The 25709-nt window shown below is 43.2% G+C and overlaps 2 protein-coding genes across 2 annotated transcripts; both read right to left on the reverse strand.

Annotated features, from left to right (window-relative positions):
• Positions 1-73: 73 nt before the first annotated feature.
• Positions 74-6226, reverse strand: LOC120718885 (PAN2-PAN3 deadenylation complex catalytic subunit PAN2-like). Its single transcript, XM_040007612.1, has 21 exons — positions 6040-6226; positions 5834-5951; positions 5635-5712; positions 5302-5557; positions 4877-5165; positions 4571-4667; positions 4334-4444; positions 4083-4202; positions 3861-3989; positions 3544-3743; positions 3276-3418; positions 2990-3096; positions 2795-2893; positions 2519-2697; positions 2175-2307; positions 2027-2086; positions 1688-1936; positions 1400-1543; positions 1122-1301; positions 921-1014; positions 74-590 (listed from the first exon to the last, which is right to left on the reverse strand). Exons 1-21 carry the CDS (start codon positions 6177-6179, stop codon positions 406-408), a joined length of 3111 nt encoding a protein of 1036 aa, XP_039863546.1. The 5' UTR covers positions 6180-6226; the 3' UTR covers positions 74-405.
• Positions 6227-23578: 17352 nt separating this feature from the next.
• LOC120718928 (trace amine-associated receptor 1-like) lies at positions 23579-24869 on the reverse strand. The gene has a single exon (XM_040007683.1). The coding sequence runs from the start codon at positions 24753-24755 to the stop codon at positions 23769-23771; it is 987 nt and encodes a 328-aa protein (XP_039863617.1). The 5' UTR covers positions 24756-24869; the 3' UTR covers positions 23579-23768.
• Between the last annotated feature and the right edge of the window lie 840 nt (positions 24870-25709).

Here is a 25709-nt window from a genome sequence, read left to right on the forward strand (position 1 = left end):
CTCTGAACATCCATGGATTATGGTTTCAATCTATTTTAATCAAGGTTTTCACGGATTCGTGCACATTCTGGTATCAAACAACAAACATTTTACAGTGCTCAGGATGACTTCATTTACATGCAACAATTTTGACTTTTTCCTTTTATTTTTAAACAAAAATGCTTCAAATTCATATTTTGAATGATCACTTTTCCCCCCTGTAAACCTCTCTGATATAAAAAGCTTACATTTAGATATGATAAAAACAACTGAGTCACTGACTCAAAGCAAATAACTATAAAATATGATACAAAATAAGCAGCCCGAGCATCTTCAGGTCATGGTGTTGCTCACAGTCCCATCACAGAGGGAAGCACAGCAGCACCCGTGGATGGATGGAGAGTGCATTCAGTCCACTCAGACGGACTATCTCATGTCCGAATCCGGGACTTTCCAGTTCAACTGGAAGCCTTTGTCGTAGACTTCGTAGAGCACCTTCGTCACGTAATGATTCCCTCCTTCCTGATACAGCTCCAGGTACTTCCTGTAAAGCTTCAGGGCCGTGCATGAGTCCTCCGTGCTGTCGTGGGTTTCTCCCTGGATGTTGAGGCCTGTGGACATGAAAAAAAGGTCAGGAATGATTAAAATGAAAGTGTTCAGCTTCAGATTACAGTGTGGATATGAGGAATTAACACTTTAGCTTTAATATGTGCACTCAAAAAGGCCTCTAAATACTTTGTTGTTCAGATTTAATTCCAAGATGAGTTTGATGACAACTAAAACATCATGATCTATACTGACTTCGGTAACATGAGCAGATTATCCAGTTTACATATTTGGATCCTAATCCCTCTCACTGTAATAATGTGATTTAATTCGATTACAGACTCATATTTGGATTATTTGGATTTGATTTTGTTTTTTTGTTTCTACTAACTTACCAAGAAAATACCAAGCAAGGAATTTCAGAGAAATCATCCTCTTGTAGGGCAATCGGAAGAGGTCGACGGTGTCGATAACTTGATCTTTGGGAACCTTAAGAAACAGAAAATAAAAAACATTAAAATCAAAGAACATCTATAAAAAAACATCTCTAAACTATATGAACTAATTTGAAATATATAACAGATGAAATAACGTACCACTAAATTAATGACACAAAAGTCATTCTGCAGGCCGTGGCCGACGAAGCGAACTCCTGCATCGATGAGGAAGCGTAGCTTCAGGTAGGTCGACTTCAGCGTGGTCACGTGCTTAGAGGATACTGTGGCATCCAGGTCTCCAGGTTCGATTCCAGAGTATTTTGTCAAATAGTCGACCACCTGGAAGAACAAATTGACAAGTTAGCGGGTGGATCCTTGAAACATTATATATTCATTCTTTTAGGTCATCGTGGTCTTTTCTCTCTGCAGCTTCTCACCTGCTCCTGAGTGGAGATGTAGTCATCGATGAAGGGGACCCCCTCGTTGGGCCCCTGACCCCTCACACAGGTGATCCTGGCCACAGACATCTGACTGGGCGTGATGGTCGATTTGGTGCCGTCGCTATGCAGCACTGCTTCCTCCTGCAAACGCACACATTCAGGGGTCAAATTTGTTTTAAATACTTGAGTCAGATTAGCTGAACTACTGAAAATATGTACTAGGAATATTTAAAATTGTTTTTGATCCTATATTATAATAAATGATGGTATCATAGCCAGACTTACCTCACTGAGCTTTACAAACTCAGCGTCCAGCCCCACCAGGTCACCAGCCTGCGGCATCTCACTGACTGTGAGTGGGATGAAAGTGGCGTCTGTCTTGCTCTGCTTCTGAGTCCGATATAAGTCAGATTTGACTTCAGACTGATTGTGCTGACACTCACTGCGGAGGTCGTATTTGGTGTGGTAGTTTCTCTTGGCGTAACACAGGATGGCTGGCACTTTCCAGCTCACATCAAACTGTGCAGCCTCAGTCTGAAAACAAAAGGAGAAACATTTTTAAATGACTGCACACATTAAAGTTAGCATGAATAAACAAGCAGGAATCTTATCTAGGATCCTTACCTTCTCAATCGGCTCAATGAGGAAGTCATTGAAGAGGTACCACTGCTGGCGAGAGACTCCCTGAAATAATAAAATCATTTTGAATGTTAAAAATTAAACTTTTTGTAGTCAGCAGATGTCAAACTTTTCTTATCTAAGCGTCACTCACCTCTTTTCTTTGATGGTAGGTCTCACCCACTTTGATGTGTGCGACCAGATTACCACCCGTGCCAGCGTCCAGGATGTGCGGCACCGTGGCCACCAAGTCATACAGAGAAGCTCCCTCCGCCTGTTCAGCAGCACTTAGCTAGTGACAGAAAGTGCAAATAATTGTAAGATAAACTTTTTTATTTCACAAAAGTTGAGAAATTCATGTGTTACAGAAACAAAAACACTAAAACCAACCTATAGTTCAATATCTACAGATTAGTGTAATAATGTTTTAAAAATATTGCTCCTGGAAATATGGATTTAATCTTGAAGTGAAATTTTAACTTGGTGATGAAAAGTTACTCAATTATTTCTTCAAGTGCAAAGATCAGCTGAAAATCTAAAGTCCTCACCTCCTCGCCCTCAGGCCAGCTGCTGATCTCAAGTCTCTGACTTTTGCTGAGGGACATCTTGAGAGTGGCGGGGATCCACACGTGACGCTGATCCTGATCTGTCTTCTGCATGGATTTGTTGAAGGCGTACTATAAAAACAGAAACATGGGCAATCATGTAAATAATGAACAGATAAATCATTACTTTCTTTTAACTGTATTTAAACACGGTGAATCAGTGGCTTACCTCGGCCTGAACCTTCCAGAATTCGGCCTCTTTGCTGCTGTTCACCTCACAGTTTATCACCAAAACATCTGGGAGACGTCGAATGTTGCGTGTCTGCACCTACAGTGTAACACAAAGAAATGATTACCCTGCACAACAGGTAACAATCAACCATAAATGAATTGTCATTATGAGTGAATGAAAGCTGTAACTCACTGTGGGCTGATACTTGTCACAGTTTCCACACCATGTGTGAGATCTCTGCTGCAGGCAGATGCTTTTCTTCAGGATCTCAGCAAAGTCGTGCTCCTTTATTCTTTCTCCTGAAAGTGTCAAAGTACAATGAATATCAGTGTATACATCAAATCAAGCAGATATTTCCCTCTGCTCATTCAAAAACTAAATTCATTCAAACCATTATGTAATCATTAATAGTTCAAGCTTCAAAGACAGAGTAATTCACAGTCACAGATATCCATGCTCTCAGTGCTCTCAGACTCACCTTGAGAGTCAGGGTAATGCATGTTGAATAGCAACATGAGGGAGGAGTAGACTGTTTCTATGCCACAGAGACACGGGCTGCGGTTCTCAACTTCAGAACAAAACAGCTCTCTAATGACAGAGTCGCCAGAGGAGCCCAGAGAACTGCAACACAAACACAAATCACAGTTTCAGAAACCAGAAGGAAAACTCTGCATTTATAAACAAACATAATGATAAGACTGGGACAGTGTCCAGTAAGAATGCAGGTCAACAATGATGTGTTTTACCTGCTCCTGGTCGTCCTGTAGGCCCGTGGATCCTCCTGCTCCTGTGTCTCCTGGAAGAGCTGGTACAGGATGAAGTGATTCCATCTCTGGATTAAGCGACCTAGCTCGACTGTTCCTGTCGTCTCCTCACAGTTTGAGAGGATCAGGCCCATCTCTTTGGCTTCAGTGACGTTTCGAAGTGCTCTGAGGAAGTTGCTGGCCTTAAGGAAGAAGACATTAGAGGTTACTTTGGGCAGTCACAACAAAATGAGATTTCAAAGTAAGAGCCTTGCAATCCCCAACAGATTGAAAAAAAAGAAAGAAAGAAAGAAACTTACCTGACATGGATCTCCTTGTGACAAATCCAACATGTGGAAGAGGAAGCCGAGTTCACAAGCCAAACAAAACTCCTTGTGACACAAATGATTCTGAACAAGGCAGCGAACTGGCTCCAGGAAGTATAACACCTAAGATGCAAACATAAAAGACCCATGGAACATTTGACAAATTGTCTCATATTAAAAATTAAATGTACACATTATGAATCTTCAGCTTCTTACCTGGATCATGCAGTTACAGTAGGCGTTGGGAATCTGCGGCTCCAGGCCAGCAAACAACGTCCTGTTGTAATGTTTGAAGTCAAAATCTTCCCGTCCACGTTTAGAGTATTTAATTGTCACCTGAAGCACAACAAACACATCTTCGTCACATGTTTGGGAAATCAAAGCTTGTAGCAACACTCTAGAAATTGTTACATCTTAAAATTAACTGTATCTCTATGAACACCAGGGTGAAACATAACAAATCCAACCTTTCTGTACTTTTCGGGAACAGTGTGAAGGAGCGGCTCTTCATCACTCTCTGTTGGAGATTCAGGCACGTGGTTGTAATAACCAGGTGACCCTTCTTTATTTGCAGGGACCTGCAAACAACAAACAGGAAAAAAAAACTAAAATACATCACGTGGAGATGGGTTTAACTTTTTTTGTAAATTTATTACAATATTGTTAAAATGACAGTTTAAAAGAGCAACAAGTTTTTTACATACCTGGTTACAGGGGCAGGCGGAAGGATTTTCCACATAACTGTTGAAGCCAACAGTTTCAATAGTTTGTGGGATTTCTGGGTCCATCCCAGGAGCCCACCTGTTGAAAAGAAACATGTTTTAGATGGAAACCTTTAATGGGAACTACATGAGACTCTAATTTTGAGAACTGCTTTTAAAATATTGAGCAAACCATTTATATCAACTGGGGAAGACTCGACATTATCTTACAAACTTTTATTGAATCTGACAACAATATTTATGAACGCTCTAATGCAAACTCTTCAGTCTCGTTAGTGATTGTGTTACCTTGAGCTGGGTGTAGCCTGGGCAGTGGGGATGGGAGAGCAGGGCTGCAGGTTATGATTCCAGGTCAGCTGAGGCTGTGCATCCACAACGCAGGGCTCTCTGGAGTAGACGTTAAACATAACGTCCTCAGTATCGGACCAGAGATGCACACATCCCCCCGAATCTCCAAAGGCTAAGGCTTGTTTGCTGGATGAGACCTCAAAACTTGTGAGAAAGTGGCCATTTGTGTTGACGTGGAAAATATCCGCCATGTTGGCGAGGCCAGTGGGCTCACAGAACTGACACTCACCTGGAAAAAGACACAGAAGTAGTTATAGCAAAGCCACAAATCACACAAAGATTTTGTGTGTCACATTTATTGGCCAAACATATTAAGACTATGCTACAGAAAACTGGACTAAAGAATCCTGAAGCCAGCTTCATACCTGTCTGTGAGATGACTGCGAGCCGTGACGTGTAGGTAGGAATGAAGCGCACGAAGAATGGATCCACATGCACCCAAAGGGGGGTTGCAGCTCGCATCATGCGGAGGTCATACACCATCAGGAAACTTTCATTCAGCCCTTGGCTGGAGAACCCATTCACAGCCAAAAGGTTTCCGTGAACATCAAAGTCTGACAGGCCGCCAGGAAATGAGTCAAACTTTTGTGTCCTAAATGTGCGCAAGTCTCGAAGGTTCACCTGTTATCAGCAGAGGGTCAGTGTTAGAGAGATATAAACCAAACCTCATCAAACTGATGCAATCAGGGGATACTTACTTTGCCAGAAGGATGCCCAAAGACGAAGAAATGATTGGTCTGACGCATTATTGTCACTCCAGGTGCCTCCACTGTGAACTGAAAGGACAATCAAGACAGCAGACAGTCAGACACTCGCTGTGAAGTCAGTTGTATGATGTGCCAGTGGTGTAAGCATAGATAGTTGTGGATTTTGATAAACATAAGCCTGGTGTCTTACTTTTTGAGTTTCTTGAAGTGTGTTCATGTCAACTTCAACCACATAGTTTTGTAATCCCCCCATGAGCAGCATGTTATCAGTCATGAGGAGACTGTGCATATCAGCTCCTTTCTCCATCCTGCAAAGCACCAAAAATGGCCATTAATTCAATAACATAAGGAATAATTTCACAGCTTCAGATCATCAACAGCCAATGTAACACTTACCGATAATCAAACATGACGAGGCCTTCACGAGTGTAACATCTGAGGTTGCACTCAGAAAGGAACAGCACGCCTGTTTCCAAACTCTGTATGTGTCTGATGGCATCAGTTGCGTGCACTTGGAAAGAAGAGTAGCGTGCCATCGTAGGTCCAAGGAAGGATTTTACATGACCCTAAGAGAAGAGCACAAATATTATTACAGAGTGCAATGTTTAAGGTGAATGTAGAAGAAACAAACTCTGCTGAAACATCATTTTGGCTCTTACCGTGTAGTTTCCCATCCAGAGCATTTCCCTGCTGCAGGTCAAAATGTGTTGCAGTGATGGGGATGTCAGCATCTGAAACTTTACTGTGCAGCTCAGAAAAAATCCCCTTCCTTATGTTCACAGGCTCAGGAACGGTCACAGCCAGCTCCTGTGTGTACACTCCCACGTCTTGGTGGAGGTTTGGATTCAGATATGAGTTCATGGAGGGTTCCAGTCCCCCAGGAGTCCACTGAGGAGACCAGTGAGGTGTCCAGTGAGGAGAGTCCATAGTCTTGTGATGGTTGGCCCAGTATTCACCTAATCCTGTGCTGAGAGCTTCAAAAATCTTCTTGAGTTCAGCTAAATCAGCCTGCAGAGGAACTGGAACTTCTGTAAATAGTAGTGGAGAGAGCCGGGTATTTAACCTCCACTGGGATTCAAGGCGGTCCTAAGAGTCATTGACTGTCCCTGTATTCAACGTTAGGCTCACAGGTTTTAGGGTCTGAATCAAGGTGGGTGTGGCTGAGTTTACATGAATACAGGTGTGAATTCTTTGGGAGACGTGAGCATCATGTCATCATTAAACCCACATTAAGGTGTCAGAGGGGGGTTGACCCAGTTTTTGCCTGAGCGTGTTGTTTCTGAATTGCACCAAGATAATGAGTTCGATCAGACTGGGAGGACCTCGTTTAGCACGCTTAATCCACACCTTGATTAACAGCCGTCGTCAACATGTCGTCAAAAGCACCAAATTCCTTGATGTCCGAGATGCACCAGATGTTGAGTTTGATTCTTCTGAGCTTCTCCAACAAATCTGCTGCATGTCGGACAACAGTTATGTTACACATATTCTAACAAACTAACCATGATTTAATCAATTAAATTGTCCTTTAGTGTGAAAAACATTATCATCAGCGGTGAATTCAACATTTCAGTAACAATTAAAATAAAAATTGACTGGACTAATCTCAGAGTTCAACATTGATTAAATGAAATTAAAGTTTTAAACTTTACAGGCTTTATTTTCTCATCTTTTTAATGAAAAATACAACTTTTGGTTTAGTCCTAGCTAAAGTCATATAATCCAAATTTGATGCCCTCATTGGTTGAGTCAGTTTAATTGAAGCTAATAGTTGACTGTTGATTAAAGATAGTTTCAGCTATTGTCTGTTATCTGTTTCAGTGGTATTGATTAACCTTGGAATGGTGATTGTTTGGTTTTAATTAACAAAGGACCATCAGCACTTTTCCAAACTGCATTTGTTTGAATAAAATAAATGACAACCAACATTCAAAAACACAAAAATGAGCACTTTTATTGATTTCATCATGTTCCTGTTTCCATCAGTGGTTTATTCAACAAACTAGCTATAACAAGTTTATGATCTTACAATAAAGACACTTAAGTCATTTTCCTCAGCCTGTGCTTTTCTGGGTCAACTTCCTGTTTCATGTTTGACCCACTCACCTGTGTCACAGCAATAGAACATGAAAATTTAAGCTTTTTAACTTTTTTAGCAAAGAATTTAACTCATCGGACGAGGAAATAAACCCTGTGTAGCCTTAATTCAGTTCTTAACATGTTTAGTGTTACTAACATAGAAAGGATCCACAGACATGATTTGGGCCGAAACAAAAGAAAAAGTCTTTTATGGGGCAGGCTTGTTGGAGACCAGGCGGGGCTCATTTAACCCTTCTGATTCACACCTTGATACCAGCTTGAAACCTGTGACCCTAAAAACAAAGACAAGCTCAACGACTCTCAGGACCACACCAACCATAAAATTAAACAACAGTTGTCCCATTTTTGGAAAACATCTTTTGCTTCTGGAGTAAATTAAAACAAATACTATAAAGATTAGTTTCATGTGGTTTGAGCGACTTCCTGTGTCTGTCCTTGTGGCAGCAGAGTTAGAGAAAGTGTGCAGCAGATTAGTTTGAATTTCAAACACAATTTGTCTAAATGTTGAAAAAGCCTGAATATTTAAATACTGTTTAAGTCTTCTTTGATCTTTTATTTCACATTCTGACTTACACTGCAGCTGCCATCTTGTTGCCCTCCAGGAAAAATAAAATACATAAATTTGTATTACATGAACATTGCCAAGTCATTTACTGGCTAATAACTTATATTTATCAATTACATTTAGTACATTTAGGACCTCTGAAGGGTAACATCCTCTAGTGTCTCAAAAATGTTTTTACTTGCTGGTTTGACACAACCTGAGCTGTGATCTGATGAATGTTAACATTCAGTTCAACCTTTGTCCCATTTATCTACATTATATTTCATCCATATGCACAATAAAACAAATTGTTTATACATTTCTCATTTTACTCAGCTTTTCAATCAGGTCCCAATCAGATATTCTTTCATTGATGTTTTGAATATGAGAGAGGGATCGAAATAATAATGATCGAAAGGTTGCGCTCCCTCTCTGTCTCTCTGTTTCTGCTCTTCAGGAATAATTCTGATCAGTTATGGAACAGCAAAACTGAGCTGAACTTGTCGGTCATGCATTCACTGTAATGTACGGTTATGTTGGTTGTTGCTGTAGTTTCCCTGCTTTGTTGTTCTCTTCTCGCATGTTTTTCCCCTGGCAGGTGATCCAGTTAATTTTAGTGTCTTTTCTCTCTGTTCCATCTATTTTTCTTTCCATCTCCTTTGTGGAGCCTCTTCCCAACTTCTCTCGTCTTTCTCTTCCTTGTCCACCGGTCCTGTCTGTTTAGATTGTAGTAATTTAAAATAAAATAAAATAAAATAAATGATAAAGATCGAACAAGCTATAATAATAATAATAATAATAATAATAATAATAATAATAATAATAATAATAATAATAATAAAAACAATTCCATTCGCGCAGTTACATTGCTACACGCGCAACTTAAGTTGGTGATTTGGCGTCAGTCCCAACCATTTCTAACAGACGAGCTCATCCTTATAGAAAACCGTGTTGATTCTCCTGCAGCATCCTCTGATTTATCTGAACTGTCACACTGTTTTCAGAGAGAATCTTTTATAAAACTTCTTACACTCTTATGTGTGTGTGTGTACGCCGCTGCTTTGCGCTGCGTTTGGCTGGGAATTGCTGAAATTAAATGTTTACATCTTTGTATATGAATCACATGAATTAGCGCACTGTACATCACCCAAAGAAATTTCCACTCACACGGGTAAATTCATCATAAAACTAACATTGCACCTCTTCGGGTAACCACGAAAGCAGCTTCGTGAGCCAAAAGAGGTTTTTGCGTTGCGCGGACTGATATTAAATCTGGACCTGGATATCAGCTTCACACCAGCCATTCGTAGTGTTATAAGTGTACTTCACGATCTTCTGAAGAGTCCTGAGTGTTTGGTGACTTCTGACTGACTTTTAAGTTTAAACAATACTCTGGCACGGAAAAGGTTACAGCTTTCTTTGGACTTTTATACCCCTGAAAAAATGCTTCCTCTCTCTCACAGAATCTGTTGATTTCGGAGCCTTGAATTGGTTCAAAGGCCTTGACTGTCTTACTCGCCACATATTGACAACAATATTCGTATTGATTTATTTTAGTATTATTGTCGATATTACAATATTTCTGAGACTGTAATAGCTCGTTTTTAAGCCTCCCAGTTATCAGTATTGTGATCATACTATTGCTTTAATATTATTGAGACTACACAACACATTCATCCCTGACCTCCACATATCCAGCTGAACAGGATTACTATACTCTGTGTAGATTTACAAATTCTTTCATGGAACATTGAAATCCATTGTGTTGTGTAGATTTTTAACATATCTCCTGGATCATTACTAACTGTATGTTTAGTTTTACTTGTAGAGTTGTTGGTAAGACCAGACAAGGAGTTCAAACAATTTCATTTTATGGTTCCCAAAACAAAACAAGCCAAAAAACAATGAAAATAATGACATAAACGTTTAAAAACAACTGTGTGGAAACAGTAAGAGTGTGCAGATCATCCAGCAGAGGGCACCATTATATCAAAAAATCTTTCAAATGTGACTTAAAGCTTTATTAAATGAAGCACGTCTATTAAAGTATAGTTACTACTTTTCAAAGGTGGTGGCTGTAAATGCTGCACTTGAAGCACAGTCCTTACCAGTTAGGGCATTTTAAAGATCTCGAGGTGAAATGTTGAGGACAAACAGTTTGCAATACTGAGTGTGTATGCTTGGTTTTTGTTTTTTTGTTTTTTTATTTATAGAGTTGCATTATAGAGTTTTCCATTACTCTGTCTAACCAGACCAGGACCTTGTGGCTTAGATTTCATGACTTCATAAGAAAAAGAAAAAAACATACCCAAGGATATCATGGTGTACATCTAACACCCTTCGCATGCTACAAGCTGTTAATCCCTTAAATATGTACCATTAAATCTACAAGAGTGACAAAAGTTGAAGAATAATGTTCCCTACTCCTTTGTTGGTAAATATGGACAGAACGGATGGCAAACAGATAAATGACATCTCCATGCAGTACCAGAAACATCAGGTAGAGGGAACCGTTACATTCAGAATAAATAGACATGATTTGGGAAGGTTTGAGAGTCATTGTGTGATAACTGAGAGCCGTGAACTGAGTATCCTGAGCTGATATCTGTTAGGTATTTTAGTACCATGGGAGCATTTACTGGATATTGTTTTATAGTGACATTATACAGGAAAACTCTGTCATTCAATAAGGCCCCTTTGTTTTAGTTATTTTTCTCTTTGACCCAAGAATTGATGTGTGAGAATCACAGGCTGGTACAAGGTTGAAATACCACAGCGATCACTCCCTCAGCTACATTAGTTTCTAAATCTCTTAGGAGACGCCTGTTGAAGGCCAGATGGTTTGTTTCAGAATTCACTAATGAAAGAACTCTTTATTTCGTGCCTTGAAAATATGTCGCTGAGATCATCACAATTGTAGCTGAACTGATAAACTATACAAAGGGTGCTTCTTCACCCAAGGGCAGGAAGACGCTCCCTTATCTTGGTCTGTACTGGTTTAAACTGATAATCTGCTGTCTCATGAATTTTACCCTCTATATAAACTGTTTTTACTTGAGAATAAAGTTGAGTCAATTTGGGAAGACAACCTGAAGCAGTCTCTGTTTTCTTGTTCTCCCAAGCTGCTCCCGAGCTCGTACTAACACGCTGAATGGCATGCTTGAATATTACTTGAGAATATATTTGACTGTGTTACAGACTAAGGCACATTCTCTGCTGATAGGTGAAGGTACATTCTCTGCTGATAGACGTCCACGCCTCGAAGGAAGTCGATCCACGGATTAGGCCCTGGAAACCGTTTCCTTCAATATCTGAAGGGCACTTATGCAGAATTAGTGAGAGGGTAACTTAAAGAGAGAGTTTTAAAAAGCTGCACGTCTTCTGGCTTCCTTCAGACAATGTTATTCACTTTCTCCTCTTGCCTTAGCAGTGCAGGTTTTTCTCCTTCAGTTTCATCAACACTTTTTCTGCAGTAAAGATATTTCCTTATCTACAAAAATTGGGGTTAAAGGTATGAAGATTGTGTTGCGAGACCACATGGCTGGTTCCAAATTATTCAGATTTCCTGTGTAATATACTAAAGATTATTTTTTTTAAACAAGTCAAAGGTTTCCACGCAAATGTAAGTGAAATAAAAATATTGTAGTAGTGAATGAGACATGCAGTAGCAACGATAGCATAATGCCAGAAATGGTATATGCATTGCAACAGATTCAAAGGTGGATGGTGAAAAGAACAAACTAAATTAATTGTTAAATTTAAATGATTCTCTGAACATCCATGGATTATGGTTTCAATCTATTTTAATCAAGGTTTTCTTGGATTCATGCACATTCTCCACTTCCTGGTATCAAACAACAAACATATTACAGTGCTCAGGATGACTTCATTTACATGCAACAATTTTGACTTTTTCTTTTTTTTTTAAAACAAAAGTCCGTCAAATTCATATTTTGAATGATCACTTTCCCCCCCTGTAAACCTCTCTGATACAAGAAGCTTACATCGGACAGTCTCGGTCGTTAACAAGACACTTCACCTACCGCCTACTGGTGATGGCCAGATCAAATCAAATCAAATCAAATCAAATCACTTTTATTGTCACATCACATGTGCAGGCACACTGGCACAGCACATGCGAGTGAAATTCTTGTGTGCGAGCCCCACAAGCAACAGAGATGTGCAAACACAACAACACAAACGAGCAAATACAAGAATGGGCCAACCTGAAACTAATAAATATATGTACAATATATAATAGTGTATGCATTTCTGGATGTGTATACTAAATATTTTCCTACGTGGTGTGTGTGGTGTGTGTGTGTATACCATTTTTCAAATTAAATAGTAAAAAAAAAAAAATAATAATATAATAATATAATAATATAATAATATAATAGAAATCTACAGAGTTGAATATGTGCAAAACAAGTGGCATTTATATACAGTGTATATACAGAGGGGCCGATGGCGCGATATGGCAGCCTCGCTTCTGTCAGTCTGCCCCAGGGCAGTTGTGGCTACAACTGTAGCTTGCCTCCACCAGTGTGTGAATGTGAGAGTGAATGAATAGTGGAATTGTACAGCGCTTTGAGGGCCCCAAAAAGCGCTATATAAATGCAATCCATTATTATTATTATTATATTTTTACATGCTGTAGTGCCATTTGTGGGAGCATTTCAAGTTACTATACATTATATCAATTCAACCGTTATAGCCCAAATTTTAATAATATGTATGCATTAAGTCCATAGAAACTACATAAATTGCAAAAAAGTGCAATAAACTACAAAAAAATTGAAAATCGTTTTTGTTTTTTTAAACATATATTTCTAGTTAGAGAAATTTAAAAGGCTTATCCCTCAAAACTGTAAATACAAAAAAGTTACACAAAATAGTTTCCGACCATGGGAAATTTATGTGTCTTCATAGTTTTATTTTTGAGATACACCAATTTTTATATACAGCAGGAAAAACGAATAATGCAAATATGCAAAAAAAAAACAAAAGAAAAACAGCATGTGCATCAAAATAAACTATTTCCAGCAGTGCAATTTGAGTTCTAAGCATCACAGAAACAATACAGTCAAAGTCAAACATAACTTTTAAAAACATCAGTATAGCAAAATGACCCAGAACCATGACAACTGTGCTAAAATCACTGCGGAAACAAAGCCCGGTATTGTCACGGGAACATCCATTTATCCATCCATTTTCTTCCGCTTATCCGGTGCTGGGTCGAAGGGGCAGCAGCCCAAGCAGAGAAGCCCAGACATCCCACTCCCCAGCCACCTCCTCCAGCTACACCCAGGCCAGCCGAGAGATATAATCTTTCCAGTGTGTCTTGAGTCTGCCCCGGGGCCTCCTCCCGGTGGCACATGCCCGGTAAACCTCACCCAGGAGACACTCAGGAGGCATCCTTATCGTGGCTGCGTGCAGCGGGGTCTAGGGGAGGGTCTGTGCTGACGGACGTGGGTTACTGACCTGGTAGCCTGTCTGCCCCTGGGTGGGTCCGGGATGGGCGTGAGGTTCTGGGGGCGCTCCGTCTCTGGGCTGGGGCCCTGGCCGGGCCTCGGGGCCTTGGGTCCTGGTTTGTGTGTTGCGGGGGTTGTGGGGGGGTGGGTGCATGGGGGCCCATCCCTGGCGCAGGGTGCCGCCGGTGCGTCGAGCCACCTGGGGGGCTCTTCAACTGGTGGGGGAGATTGTCACACCTTGCAGGAGCTTTCCTCTCCTCAGGAACTCTCTCTGCAGGAGGGGGAGATACAGGAGAGGTGGAGGAAGATCTCAGCCTGGGCGTCTACTGTCTCATGTAGTCTGGAAGATGAGTGGATAGTGGGGTGGGTGCAGTTTTCTCTGTGGTGGGGTTGGGTGGACTGTCCCGGGCTCTGTGGGGCCGGGGGGCGCTGCTGCGCTTGGCCCCACAGGGTCGCGGAGTATGGGAGTGCCTACTGGGGTCAGCGGGGGGGCTGGCCCCAGGGAGGGGTCACCTGCTCCTCCCTTCCTTCCCTCCCCATCTCCAGCTGCCTCCCTCTTCCCGCTCCACCACAACCACCCACACATGCAGGGCCTTGGAGTAGGGGTATGTCACCAGGGTGCAGAGGACCCCCCGTCCCCCGTCCCCTTCTGGCTGCCTGGTTCGTAGAGTACGCTTGGGGAGTGTGATCGTGTGTACAGCGTCTCTTTATGTCTGTCTCCACGTTGGTTGAGTGTGGAGTAAGTGCATATGAGAGCATGAGGGTGGGAATTGATGTTTGTGTCTGTGTGTGCCTGTATGTCTGTGTCTATATGTCAGGTTGGGTATCAGACGCCACCTCTCTGGCGACATCTCAGGCCCTCCAAGGTTTGGAGGCCCATCTCCACCCACCACCACTTCCCCTGCCAGTGGCGGACTCCCTCAGACATCGGTGCGTTGGTGGTTCTTTGTGTCCGGGGATGGGCGTCCAGGTACACACCGGCTCACTCCTTGGCAGCCGCTTATCGGGGCCTGGAGCCTGGGGCTCGCTCGGGCCACTTCGGAGGTGGGGTGCCCCCGGCCTCTTGGCCTGGGGCTCGGTCACTCAGGCACAGCTGGCTGCCGGCGGAGCTCACGGGCGCGTCACTGCAACTCCCCCTGGCTTCTGCTCCGCGGCTGCTGAGTGAGCCCTCATCTGGGACTCTCCTCAGCTCTTACTGGGACAGTGGCGCGCCTGCCCCTCTGTTGGTCTTCCTTGGTCTCTTGTGTTCTGGGGGCCTCTGGATGTCTGGAGTTTTGATCTCCTCCATACCTGCTTCATACCCTGGAGGACGGGGCTGTGGCTCCCCACACTCCCTAGCAGATCGTTACATGGAGAAACCTTTGGAATGCAAGCATGCTGATCCACACAGGTATGCACACAGGTGTACACACAGGTGTACACACGGGTGTTCACAGACGCGGACTACAGCTTTCTTGGCTGCTGCCTCAAAGCACATTGTGCGCTGTCTATCTTGCGTGCTGCACAATATAGTTTATTATTTAGTATCTACTGATATCTACTGCTAGCTAGTTTATTGTGATGGTGCTGTTTTTTTATTTTATTATGTTGCTCTTTGTTGTTTGCTTTCTCTTCTGTTTTTTTTCTCCATACAGGTGACCCAGGTGTTTTGTTTTTTTTGTTTGTTTGTTGTTTTTCTTTCTTTCACCGTCTCTTCTCCCCTCTGGTTTTCTTTCTCTCCCTCTCTTTCTTTCATTCTTTCTCCCTGTCCTATCCCCCAGTCATGTCTGTCCCGTTTGTAGCAACTGAAAATAAAATAAATTCATAATTATAATAAAGGTCAATCAAATAGACCAATATGGCAAGGCCATGATGATCCACTTGGTAAAATAAATCCGCTTGGCATCTTTCTTGGCCTTAAGACAACAATTCTGATGGCTAAAGATCCAAACGGGACACAAAAAAAAAAAAAAAAAAAAAAGGAGGCATCCTTATCAGATGCCCGAACCACCTCAACTGGCTGCTTTCGATGTGGAGGAGCAGCGGTTCTACTCTGAGGCCGAATGGCGGAACATTTCACCCTATCTCTAAGGGAGAGGACAGCCACGGTTCGGAGGAAACCCATTTCCACCGTTTGTATCCGCGATCTCATTCTTTAGGTCACTACCCACAGCTCGTGACCATAGGTGAGGGTAGGGACGTAGATCGACCGGTAAATTGAGAGCTTCGCTTTTACACCCAGCTCTCTCTTCACCACAACAGACCAGTACAGCATCCGCATCGCTGCAGCCGCTGCACCAATCGGTCTGTCGATCTCCCACTCCCTTCTCCCGTCACTCGTGAACAAGACCCCGAGACCTCCTCCACTTGGGGCAGGAACTCGTCCGGAGTGGGCACTCCACCCTTTTCTAGCTGAGGATCATGGAGGTGCTGATTCTCATTCCCACTGCTTCACACTCGGCTGCGAACCGTTCCAAGGCGAGCTGGAGGCCATCACCCGGAGAAGCTAACAGAACCACATCATCTGCAAAAAGCAGAGATGAGATCCTGAGACCACCAAAGTGAAAGCCTTCCGCCACTTGGCTACGCCTAGAAATTCTGTCCATAAAAATTATGAACAGGATCGGTGTCAAAGGGCAGCCCTGGCAGAGCCCATCACCCACCAGAAACGAGTCCGACTTATTGCCAGCTATGCGGACCAAGCTCTTGCAACGGTTGTATAAGGACTGAATGACCCGTAGCAACAGGCCAGAAACCCCATACTCCCAGAGCACCCCCCCACAGGACCCCCCGAGGGACACAGTCAAATGCCTTCTCCAAGTCCACAAAACACATGTAGACTGGTTGGGCAAACTCTCATGCACCCTCAAGTATCGTTGAGAGAATAAAGAGCTGATCCAATGTTCCACAACCAGGACGAAAACCGCATTGTTCCTCCTGCATCCGAGGTTCAACTAACGGACAGACTCTCCTCTCCAGCACCCTGGCATAGACTTTCCTAGGGAGGCTGACGAGTGTGATTCCCCTGTAGTTGGAACACCCCCTCTGGTCCCCTTTCTTAAAGATGGGGACCACCACCCCAGACTGCCAGTCCAGGGGTACTGAACCTGATCGCCACGCAACATTGTAGAGACATGTCAACCAAGACAGCCCTACAACATCCAGAGCCTTCAGGAACTCAGGACGGACCTCATCCACCCCAGGGGCTCTGCCACCAAGGAGTTGTTTAACTGCCTCAGTGATCTCGCCCCCAGAGATTGGCAGGTCATCCCCTTCGTCCTGTCACGGGAACATGCGTTAATTAATTTGGTGATTTATTAAATGTATAAATGATATTATACTTATAACATTATACTTATAACACTTATATTCTAATCTGCTGCTGAGTCTCTTATGCTGATTGTTACGTTTTGGTGTTGTCAGTTTTTTTGTTTTTTTGCGTGACTGTCATGTATTTCCTGCTTTACTTTGAAAGTCTGTGTTATCTTAGTGTGTTCAGTTTACGTTTCCTTGTCTCGTCAGGTCTAATTTGCCCCAGCTGTGTTTCCCTCCTGTGGTCCATTCCTTGATTGCTCCTTCTATGTATTTAAGCCTTGTGTTTCAGTATGTCATGGTCGCGATCTCCCCCCGTGTTGTAAATAAATAGTTTGTTGTAAATAGCTGTAAATGGGTTTTGTCAATACTTTCGTTTTGAGACACTTCCGTTTTGGGAATTTGGTGGAGAGCCTTAGTGGGGTTTTTTGTCGTGTGTTTTTTCCTTATTTTTATTTTCCTGCGTTGCACGCCGGTTGCCTAGGCCGGGGTGTAACATGATGGAAATGCAGATAACACAGAACATGCAGGAACACCTGTTCAACCAATCATGTTCATTCCACTTTGCATTCCTGAAGCGTTCATTTCTTTTACAACAGTGTTGTGTTTGGCTGGTATGTCTTTATTTTCTTTTTTTTTCTTTTCTTTTTTTTCTTTTTTTGTTGTTTTTTTTTCCTCTTTTGCCTGTCCCGTTTGGCTCTTTTGCCATCAGAATTGTTGTCTAAAGGCAAAGAAAGATGCCCAACAGATTTACTTTACCAAATTGACCATCCCAGCCTTGCCGTAATGGTCCATTTGATTCACCTTTTATTGTTTATTTTATTTTCACTTACTGAATACGGGACAGACTTGACTGGGGGAAAGAAGGGGAGAAAGAAAGAGGGAAAGAGAAACAGCTGAGAAGAGGGACGGGGGAGAAGGGCAAAAGACAAAAACCAACAGAATGAGCAGGAAAAAAAAAAGGAAAAAAAATGCATATATCAATCACCTGGATCACCTGCTGAGAAAGAAAAAAGAAAACAAGCAGAAGAGAACAAGAGTAATAGAATAAACAACATCACAATGATATATGGGAATATGACAGTAAATACTAAATATTAAACATTATTGTGCAGCAGATAAGATCAACAGAACACAGTGTGCTTTGAGGTAGGAGCCAAAAAGGGTGTAGTTTGTGGGTGTGATCACCCGTGTGTACACCTGTGAGCATGGACGCGCTTGTTTTTTTGTTTTTTTAAAAGGTTCCTTCATGTAATGATCTGCTAGAGGGTGTGGGGGGGCCACAGCCCCGTCCTCCAGGGCATGAAGCAGGTATGGAGGAGATCAAAACTCCAGACATCCAGAGGCCCCCAGAACACAAGAGACCAAGGAAGACCAACAGAGGGGCAGCCGCGCCACTGTCCCAGAAAGAGCTGAGGAGAGTCCCAGATGAGGGCTCACTCAGCAGCCGCGGAGCAGAAGCCAGGGGGAGTTGCAGTGACGCGCCCGTGAGCTCCGCCGGCAGCCAGCCGTGCCTGAGTGACCGAGCCCCAGGCCGAGAGGCCGGGGGCACCCCACCTCCGAAGTGGCCCGAGCGAGCCCCAGGCTCCAGGCCCCGATAAGCGGCTGCCAAGGAGTGAGCCGGTGTGTACCTGGACGCCCATCCCCGGACACAAAGAACCACCAACGCACCGATGTCTGAGGGAGTCCGCCACCGGCAGGGGAAGTGGTGGTAGGGGGAGATAGGCCTCCAAACCTTGGAGGGCCTAAGATGTCCCCAGAGAGGTGGCGCCTGACACCCAACCTGACATATAGACACAGAAATACAGGCACACACATATACAAACATCCATTCCCACCCTCATGCTCTCATATGCACTTACTCCACACTCAACCAACGTGGAGACAGACATAAAGAGACGCTGTACACACGATCACACTCCCCAAGCGTACTCTACGAACCGGGTCTAGGTACCCTTGCCCCTGGAGGGGGGAACTGCACCCAGACCCAGGTGGTGTTACCCTTTTCCCTGCGGTGGGGGGAGGCAGACCGCCCCGACTCCGCAGCAGCAGGGAGGCCCCACACTCCAGACCGCAGTCGGACGGCCAACTCCTCCTCCTAGCCCCCCCGCTCCAGCAGGTCGCAGAGAATGGGGGTGAGAGAAGACTCCAAACCTCCCTCCACCCGCTCATTGTAGTGTTGATGCATGTGTGTTCTAAGGTGCATTTAAAACCCAGGAGGGCATGGAGCTACCTGTCAGAGAGCAGCAGGTAAGCGCATGGTCCCTCCTGCTAGCCCTCAATGTCTACGTGTATTTAACATTGAGAGGTGGGCAACGACGCCAGGGGTGAGGTGTACACCCTGATGGTACTTTGGATTCCGTGTATCGTGCCCACCCCCAAGATCCTATATGTATGTGTAATGAGAGTGTGAGTAATGTGAATGTCTAAGTTGTGGGATAAAATTGAGGCAGAGGCAGCCAGAAGGGGACGGGGGGGGGGGGTCCTCTGCACCCTGGTGACATACCCCTACTCCAAGGTCCTGCATGTGTGGGTGGTTGTGGTGGAGCGGGAAGAGGGAGGCAGCTGGAGATGGGGAGGGAAGGAAGGGAGGGGCAAGTGACCCCTCCCTGGGGCCAGCTCCCCCGCTGACCCCAGTAGGCACCCCCATACTCCGCAACCCGCCAGGGAAAGGCGGCCCAGGCCCATCCAGACCGGGGCCCAGCGCAGCAGCGCCTCCCGGCCCCACAGAGCCCGGGACAGTCCACCCAACCCCACCACAGAGAAAACTGCACCCACCCCACCATCCACTCTTCTTCCAGACTACATAAGACAATAAACACCCAGGCTGAGATCTTCCTCCACCTCTCCTGTATCTCCCCCTCCTGCAGAGAGAGCCCCTGAGGAGAGGAAAGCTCCTGCAAGATGTGACAATCTTCCCCACCAGTTGAAGAGCCCCCCAGGTGGCTCGATGCACCGGCGGCACCCTGCTCCAGGGCTGGGCCCCCATGCACCCACCCGCCCACAACCCCGGCAACACACCAACCAGGACCCAAGCCCCCGAGGCCCGGCCCGGGCCCCAGCCCAGAGACGGAGCGCCCCCAGAACCTCATGCCCATCCCGGACCCACCCAGGGGCAGCCAGGCTACCAGGTCAGTAACCCACGTCCGTCAGCACAGACCCTCCCCTAGCCCCGCTGCACGCAGCCGCGAGGAAACAGTCACCTGAGAGCCAACAGAGCCCCTAACCGGACATGACCGCTACCCCGGGTTGAGCCCCCCAAGGAAGATGCCTTCGGGGAACCCCCCGACGCCCTAAGCCTGTCCCTACCCCCACACCAATCACAACAGTGAAGGCGGGACCAAACTATGACCCCCCACCCCCACTAGGTGATGGAGCTGATCAAACGAGCCCAGAGCAATTGATCTGATGTGGTGGCAGAGGCTGTATCAAGACTAATGTAATCTAATAGATAATTTCTATATTGGTTAGAATTAAGATTATTTTTATTTTTCCAGTCCATGAGGACTGTTTTCTTGGCTATGCATAGGGCAGTGAAAACCATATGGGCGATATTCTTTTCTGAAGTGACATTATCTAAGCTGCCCAACAAACACACTAAGGGGGAAGTTGGAATGTTACATTTCATTTTTTTTGCGTGACTGTCATGTATTTCCTGCTTTACTTTGAAAGTCTGTGTTATCTTAGTGTGTTCAGTTTACGTTTCCTTGTCTCGTCAGGTCTAATTTGCCCCAGCTGTGTTTCCCTCCTGTGGTCCATTCCTTGATTGCTCCTTCTATGTATTTAAGCCTTGTGTTTCAGTATGTCATGGTCGCGATCTCCCCCCGTGTTGTAAATAAATAGTTTGTTGTAAATAGCTGTAAATGGGTTTTGTCAATACTTTCGTTTTGAGACACTTCCGTTTTGGGAATTTGGTGGAGAGCCTTAGTGGGGTTTTTTTATCGTGTGTTTTTTCCTTATTTTTATTTTCCTGCGTTGCACGCCGGTTGCCTAGGCCGGGGTGTAACATGATGGAAATGCAGATAACACAGAACATGCAGGAACACCTGTTCAACCAATCATGTTCATTCCACTTTGCATTCCTGAAGCGTTCATTTCTTTTACAACAGTGTTGTGTTTGGCTGGTATGTCTTTATTTTCTTTATTCCAGAGATTTTCACTTCTCTGGAATAGTTGGCACTAATAAGGATGATTTTCTGTAAAAGAGTATTTAAAGGGAGTGCAGAATTATTAGGCAAGTTGTATTTTTGAGGAATAATTGTATTATTGAACAACAACCATGTTCTCAATGAACACAAAAAACTCATTAATATCAAAGCTGAATGTTTTTGGAAGTAGTTTTTAGTTTGTTTTTAGTTTTAGCTATTTTAGGGGGATATCTGTGTGTGCAGGTGACTATTACTGTGCATAATTATTAGGCAACTTAACAAAAAACAAATATATACCCATTTCAATTATTTATTTTTACCAGTGAAACCAATATAACATCACATTCACAAATATACATTTCTGACATTCAAAAACAAAACAAAAACAAATCAGCGACCAATATAGCCACCTTTCTTTGCAAGGACACTCAAAAGCCTGCCATCCATGGATTCTGTCAGTGTTTTGATCTGTTCACCATCAACATTGCGTGCAGCAGCAACCACAGCCTCCCAGACACTGTTCAGAGAGGTGTACTGTTTTCCCTCCTTGTAAATCTCACATTTGATGATGGACCACAGGTTCTCAATGGGGTTCAGATCAGGTGAACAAGGAGGCCATGTCATTAGTTTTTCTTCTTTTATACCCTTTCTTGCCAGCCACGCTGTGGAGTACTGGGACGCGTGTGATGGAGCATTGTCCTGCATGGAAATCATGTTTTTCTTGAAGGATGCAGACTTCTTCCTGTACCACTGCTTGAAGAAGGTGTCTTCCAGAAACTGGCAGTAGGACTGGGAGTTGAGCTTGACTCCATCCTCAACCCGGAAAGGCCCCACAAGCTCATCTTTGATGATACCAGCCCAAACCAGTACTCCACCTCCACCTTGCTGGCGTCTGAGTCGGACTGGAGCTCTCTGCCCTTTACCAATCCAGCCACGGGCCCATCCATCTGGCCCATCAAGACTCACTCTCATTTCATCAGTCCATAAAACCTTAGAAAAATCAGTCTTGAGATATTTCTTGGCCCAGTCTTGACGTTTCAGCTTGTGTGTCTTGTTCAGTGGTGCTCGTCTTTCAGCCTTTCTTACCTTGGCCATGTCTCTAAGTATTGCACACCTTGTGCTTTTGGGCACTCCAGTGATGTTGCAGCTCTGAAATATGGCCAAACTGGTGGCAAGTGGCATCTTGGTAGCTGCACGCTTGACTTTTCTCAGTTCATGGGCAGTTATTTTGCGCCTTGGTTTTTCCACATGCTTCTTGCGACCCTGTTGACTATTTTGAATGAAACGCTTGATTGTTCGATGATCACGCTTCAGAAGCTTTGCAATTTTGAGACTGCTGCATCCCTCTGCAAGATATCTCACTATTTTTGACTTTTCTGAGCCTGTCAAGTCCTTCTTTTGACCCATTTTGCCAAAGGAAAGGAAGTTGCCTAATAATTATGCACACCTGATATAGGGTGTTGATGTCATTAGACCACACCCCTTCTCATTACAGAGATGCACATCACCTAATATGCTTAATTGGTAGTAGGCTTCCAAGCCTATACAGCTTGGAGTAAGACAACATGCATGAAGAGGATGATGTGGACAAAATACTCATTTGCCTAATAATTCTGCACTCCCTGTATATGACCAATTAATCAGACTCGTAGATGATGTTAGATTAGTTTGATGCTGCCAACGCTTTTATTTAACCATGCTGGGAAACACTGGGTTAACAGAGCTGAGAACCAGCTTTGTGTGACTGTTTATCCAGTTCCCAGTGTTAGGGTCAGTGATTCCAGATAACGGAAAGATATCCTGGATATGCTGACCTCACTCTGTAGTATGCAGGGCTCTGAGACAGCAGCTCGACTGTACGTTACCCTCATGCTTAATATTCGCAATGAAAATATTAGTCGAACATCGTGAAGTCTGTATGTGTTTCTGACAAGCTTTGTATAGTTAAACCTAACAGTTACTACATGATGGAAACAACAATGTTATCTGTTTTTATAAAGTTTATGCATGAATACACAGGGCACACTGATTATTGATTATTTATTTCCTCCCTCTTAAACATATTCTTATTGTTAGTTTAAATTCAGAATTGGCAACTGAAACAAAGTATGTCACATACGAACATCAGAAAATAAAGACCCAATAGATATATTCTCAGTAAATGAAGTTGGTGTTCAACCTGTGAGAGGTGACAGTCAGCGGGGGTTATGACAGTTGTGTACCGGGACCTGCACTTTGCTGGCGGTATAACAGCTTGAGCGCTATTTCAATAATTATTGAAATATTTATTTAATATAATCAATTTAAATTTAAATTAATTAATAAAATATTTATTAATTCATTCATTTTGTCACTCCTGGCCCTCCATAACGATAAGCAATGACAATATTTGCAAAACTATTTGAACAATCAAACAATGTGTTTGTACATTTGTACAAAACGTATTTGCTACTCAGATTATTTCTTTCAGTCGCTATTGAGACATTATGTGTGTGATGCTTCAGGTAGGGTTCAGTGGCTGTTTTATGTTTGTTTTTACTGTAAGATTTGTGAAATGTGTATATTTTATCAAGTCATATTTGTGTTGGTAAAATCCCCTTGGAATATTTTCCCACAAATAATCATTCTGATGGCTGACCTGAACCAGCTATAAAAGAAAGCATAAATAAATGGATTTAGCATTGAATTTGCCAGTGTAAGCCAGTTAAGAGTTTCAATTACAGGAACTGGTACAGAATCACTGGTAAATGGTGGGAATGTGATGCAAAGAAAAAAAGGACTCCAGCAAAATATAAAAACTCCCAAAACAATAGCCAGAGTTTTGGTCGCCTTTCTCTCCTTGATACTGGCAGTTTGTCCACACTTTGTGTTCTGGATGCTTCTTGCTTGCCTCAAAGCAACAAAGAAAATCTTTAGGTAGATACAAAGCATTATGGTCACTGGCAGGTAAAATGATAACATGGGTCCAACAGTGCTTTCCATTAGAACGTCAATCAAACATGATTCCTCACATTTTTCATTATTAAATCCAGCAATAGTGACACTAATTCCAATTATCCCAGAAACCCCCCAGCTCATCAGGATCATGAACACAACAACACGATGGCTGATTTTAGTTTGATATGTCAGAGGCTGGCAAACAGCATGGTATCTGTCAATAGAAATACAGCAGAGGTTCAGGATGGAACATGTGCTCAGTGAAATATCAAAGGTCCCCCGCACTTTGCAAAACAAACCCTCATGATAAAGACATGAGCTGAGAGAGAATGCCATGCTGAGAGGAAATGCTATAATCCCAACGAGCAGGTCAGCCACAGCAAGAGAGAGGATGAGAGAATTAGTAGGAGTATGGAGCTGTTTGAAGTAAATCACAGAAATTATTACAAGGAGATTTCCACATATTGTTATAACAGACAATAATGCAAGGAATGCATACAAGAATACACATATAATGGAAGGGCTGTTTGTCAGCATGTATTTGGAGTCTTGTATTACATAACAGGGATGTAGATCATTTACAATGTTGGTCATGTTCATACTGACCTTTTGTTTCATAATTAAGCAGCTTAAACCAACAATATGATTTTTTCTGCTGCACTAACCTGGGACTTGACTTGAGGTAGATTGTCCTTCAGTGCAGGTCAACTACTGATTGCTAAGAAGAGCGAGAGTCCAGACTGAGTTAAAAGAGGTTGTCAAAGAGGGAAACAGCATTGAGATTTGGTTAATTACACAAGCTCAAAGGATAACAAACAAAACTGGGAGCATCCAGAATACCCGAAGGACTCAATCAGGAGTCTCTTGTCAGAAAAGGTGACAAAAAATATATGAATGAAAAACAAGGTAACGTGTAAACAACGTACTGGAAGGATGAATCATAATTTATTCAAAAGCCATTCTCTCATGCAATTTTCTGGTAATTGTGGTGTTTTGGCATATTTTCTAAATATTAAGGCCATAACACAGGATTCACATTATTTTCATTTTCATCACAGAACTCACCAATAGATTCAAGCTTTGTAAATGGAAACAGGGCCATCTGCATAGAAACTGTTTATCACTGGATATAGGAAGATCCAGAGCATCATGCTGGTTTTGTAATGACTCTTCTTTGCTAGGGAAGTGAACTTACTCTACTACCTTATCCACCAATTGATCTGAAATTGGTGGATAAGGTAGTAGGGTAGATAATTGGTGGATAATTCCTTCACTTTAAGGACTCAAAGGTTTTAAGTTTGATTTGTCACCTTCCTTACGTACTATTTTGGTACAGGAAGTGCTGAATGAAAACAGACCAACCATCAACTAGGGTTAGGGTTAGGGCACAATTCAGTGTTGCTTAAAGAAATATCTAAATAACTGATCACTAACCAGTGTCAGTGTATTTAGATTTAAGAAATATTTAGATTTAATATCAATTTTATATTATTATAGTAAATATTTCAATTTAACATTCAGTCATAACACTTGAATTCAGGTGTAAATGTTTGTAAAATTTCCTGTGGAAAA

The sequence above is a fragment of the Simochromis diagramma genome, unplaced genomic scaffold (genome assembly GCF_900408965.1).
Source record: "Simochromis diagramma unplaced genomic scaffold, fSimDia1.1 OVJJ01000545.1, whole genome shotgun sequence".
NCBI classification, from domain to species: Eukaryota; Metazoa; Chordata; class Actinopteri; order Cichliformes; family Cichlidae; genus Simochromis; species Simochromis diagramma.